This window comes from Echinops telfairi, unplaced genomic scaffold, assembly GCF_000313985.2.
Source record: "Echinops telfairi isolate 266 unplaced genomic scaffold, ASM31398v2 ScPeMD7_3;HRSCAF=10, whole genome shotgun sequence".
NCBI lineage: Eukaryota > Metazoa > Chordata > Mammalia > Afrosoricida > Tenrecidae > Echinops > Echinops telfairi.
This window is the reverse complement of record NW_022103899.1, coordinates 27578340-27579675: the sequence shown is the minus strand read 5'-3', so window position 1 is coordinate 27579675 and position 1336 is coordinate 27578340. Positions and strand designations below refer to the sequence as shown.

The 1336-nt window shown below is 47.2% G+C and overlaps 1 protein-coding gene across 1 annotated transcript in view; it reads left to right on the top strand.

Moving 5' to 3' along the window:
- The window catches only part of MPP4 (MAGUK p55 scaffold protein 4), a 35561-nt gene that overhangs the window by 8082 nt on the left and 26143 nt on the right, over positions 1–1336 (top strand). The window contains exon 4 of the mRNA XM_045296653.1: positions 920–1000. Within this exon, the coding sequence (XP_045152588.1) occupies positions 920–1000 (81 nt within the window). The remainder of the gene's footprint in view (positions 1–919; positions 1001–1336) is intronic.

The window sequence follows — 1336 nt, the reverse complement described above, 5'->3', positions numbered from 1 at the left end:
TCCCTCCCCGCTCCCCCTCCCTCATGAGCCCTTGATAGTTTATAAATTGGTATTTTGTCATATCTTGCCGTGCTCCATTGTTTAAGATTCCTGACTGCATTGAAGTCTGGAGCAGTCCTAGTCCTATCGGAAAGCAAATCTATACCTAAATCATAGCAAAGCGATCGGAATTTATTCTCTTAGCCTTTTTTTATAGCAACAAACATTAAGATTGCTAATCAAATAATACACCCTAAAATAGAAACTACTATTTCCAATTTTCAGTGGAACGTCCCATGGGATCGAGCTACCTGAGTTCACTAGGTGCTTTGAACCTGGCCCTGGAGAAACTCGGACTGCCTAATAGAGCATTTACATCAGCACTAGAGGGACAATGTCTTGGTCTACATGAATTATGGAACTATCTCTGTTCTTCTGCCAAGCCTGGTGATAGGGCAGGGCTGGGGCACTGGGGCACTAGATCTATCCTACATCTTAGGTTCTAACTGCTGGTAGGAACGTTTAATAAAAAAGAAGGATGTCAAGTCCAGGCTTTACACTGGCAAAAAATTCTTCAAAACAGCTTTTATTAGGTCCGTGCTACACGTGCCCGTAAATCTGTTATCCAGCCTGAGTGAGGGTAACTTAAAACCAACAAATGAAAGCCACCAAACCCATGGCCATCAAGCCCACGTCCACGCAGACGCATCGCCAGCCTGTAGGACAGCATGGAACTGCTCCATAGTGTTCCTCAGGTTGTCATCCGTGTGGCAGCAGGGTGCTACGTCTTTGTCCTGCAGAGTGACGGGTGGGTTCCAACCATCACCTTTTGGATCGGCAGCTTTGTGCTCAACTACTGTGCTACCAAAACTCGTTAAGGGAAACAAGGTGATCATTTTAAAGATGTTTCATTTCATAATGTGTGTTCTTCCATCCCCAGGTAGTGGAATTATTGAGTGAAATTCCTAATTCCCCTGAGGTCCATGAGCTGAGACACATCCTGCAAGCTCTACACTTTAAGGCAAGTGTGGACTGGAATAGAGAACGTGTACCCATGGGGCACACAGAACACGGTTTGGAAGGAGAAATCAATGTGATAGAAAAATGTGTTTTCTGAGCAGAGTTGATTGCAATGCACGGCTACCCCTTTTGTACGTGGGAGTATAGGGCTGCTGGAACGGGCACCATTGACTGCGTGGTTTATGGGGACAGATGTGCATTGCCGCACTGTCCTGGAGGCGCAGTGTCAGAGGCACAGTGAATTCCTGCTGGGACTTGGAAGTGGCAGTCTGTCCCAGGCCTCTCTCCTGGCTTCCATCGCTCCAGGCACCCCTGGCTTGCTGCTGCAGCACTGGGT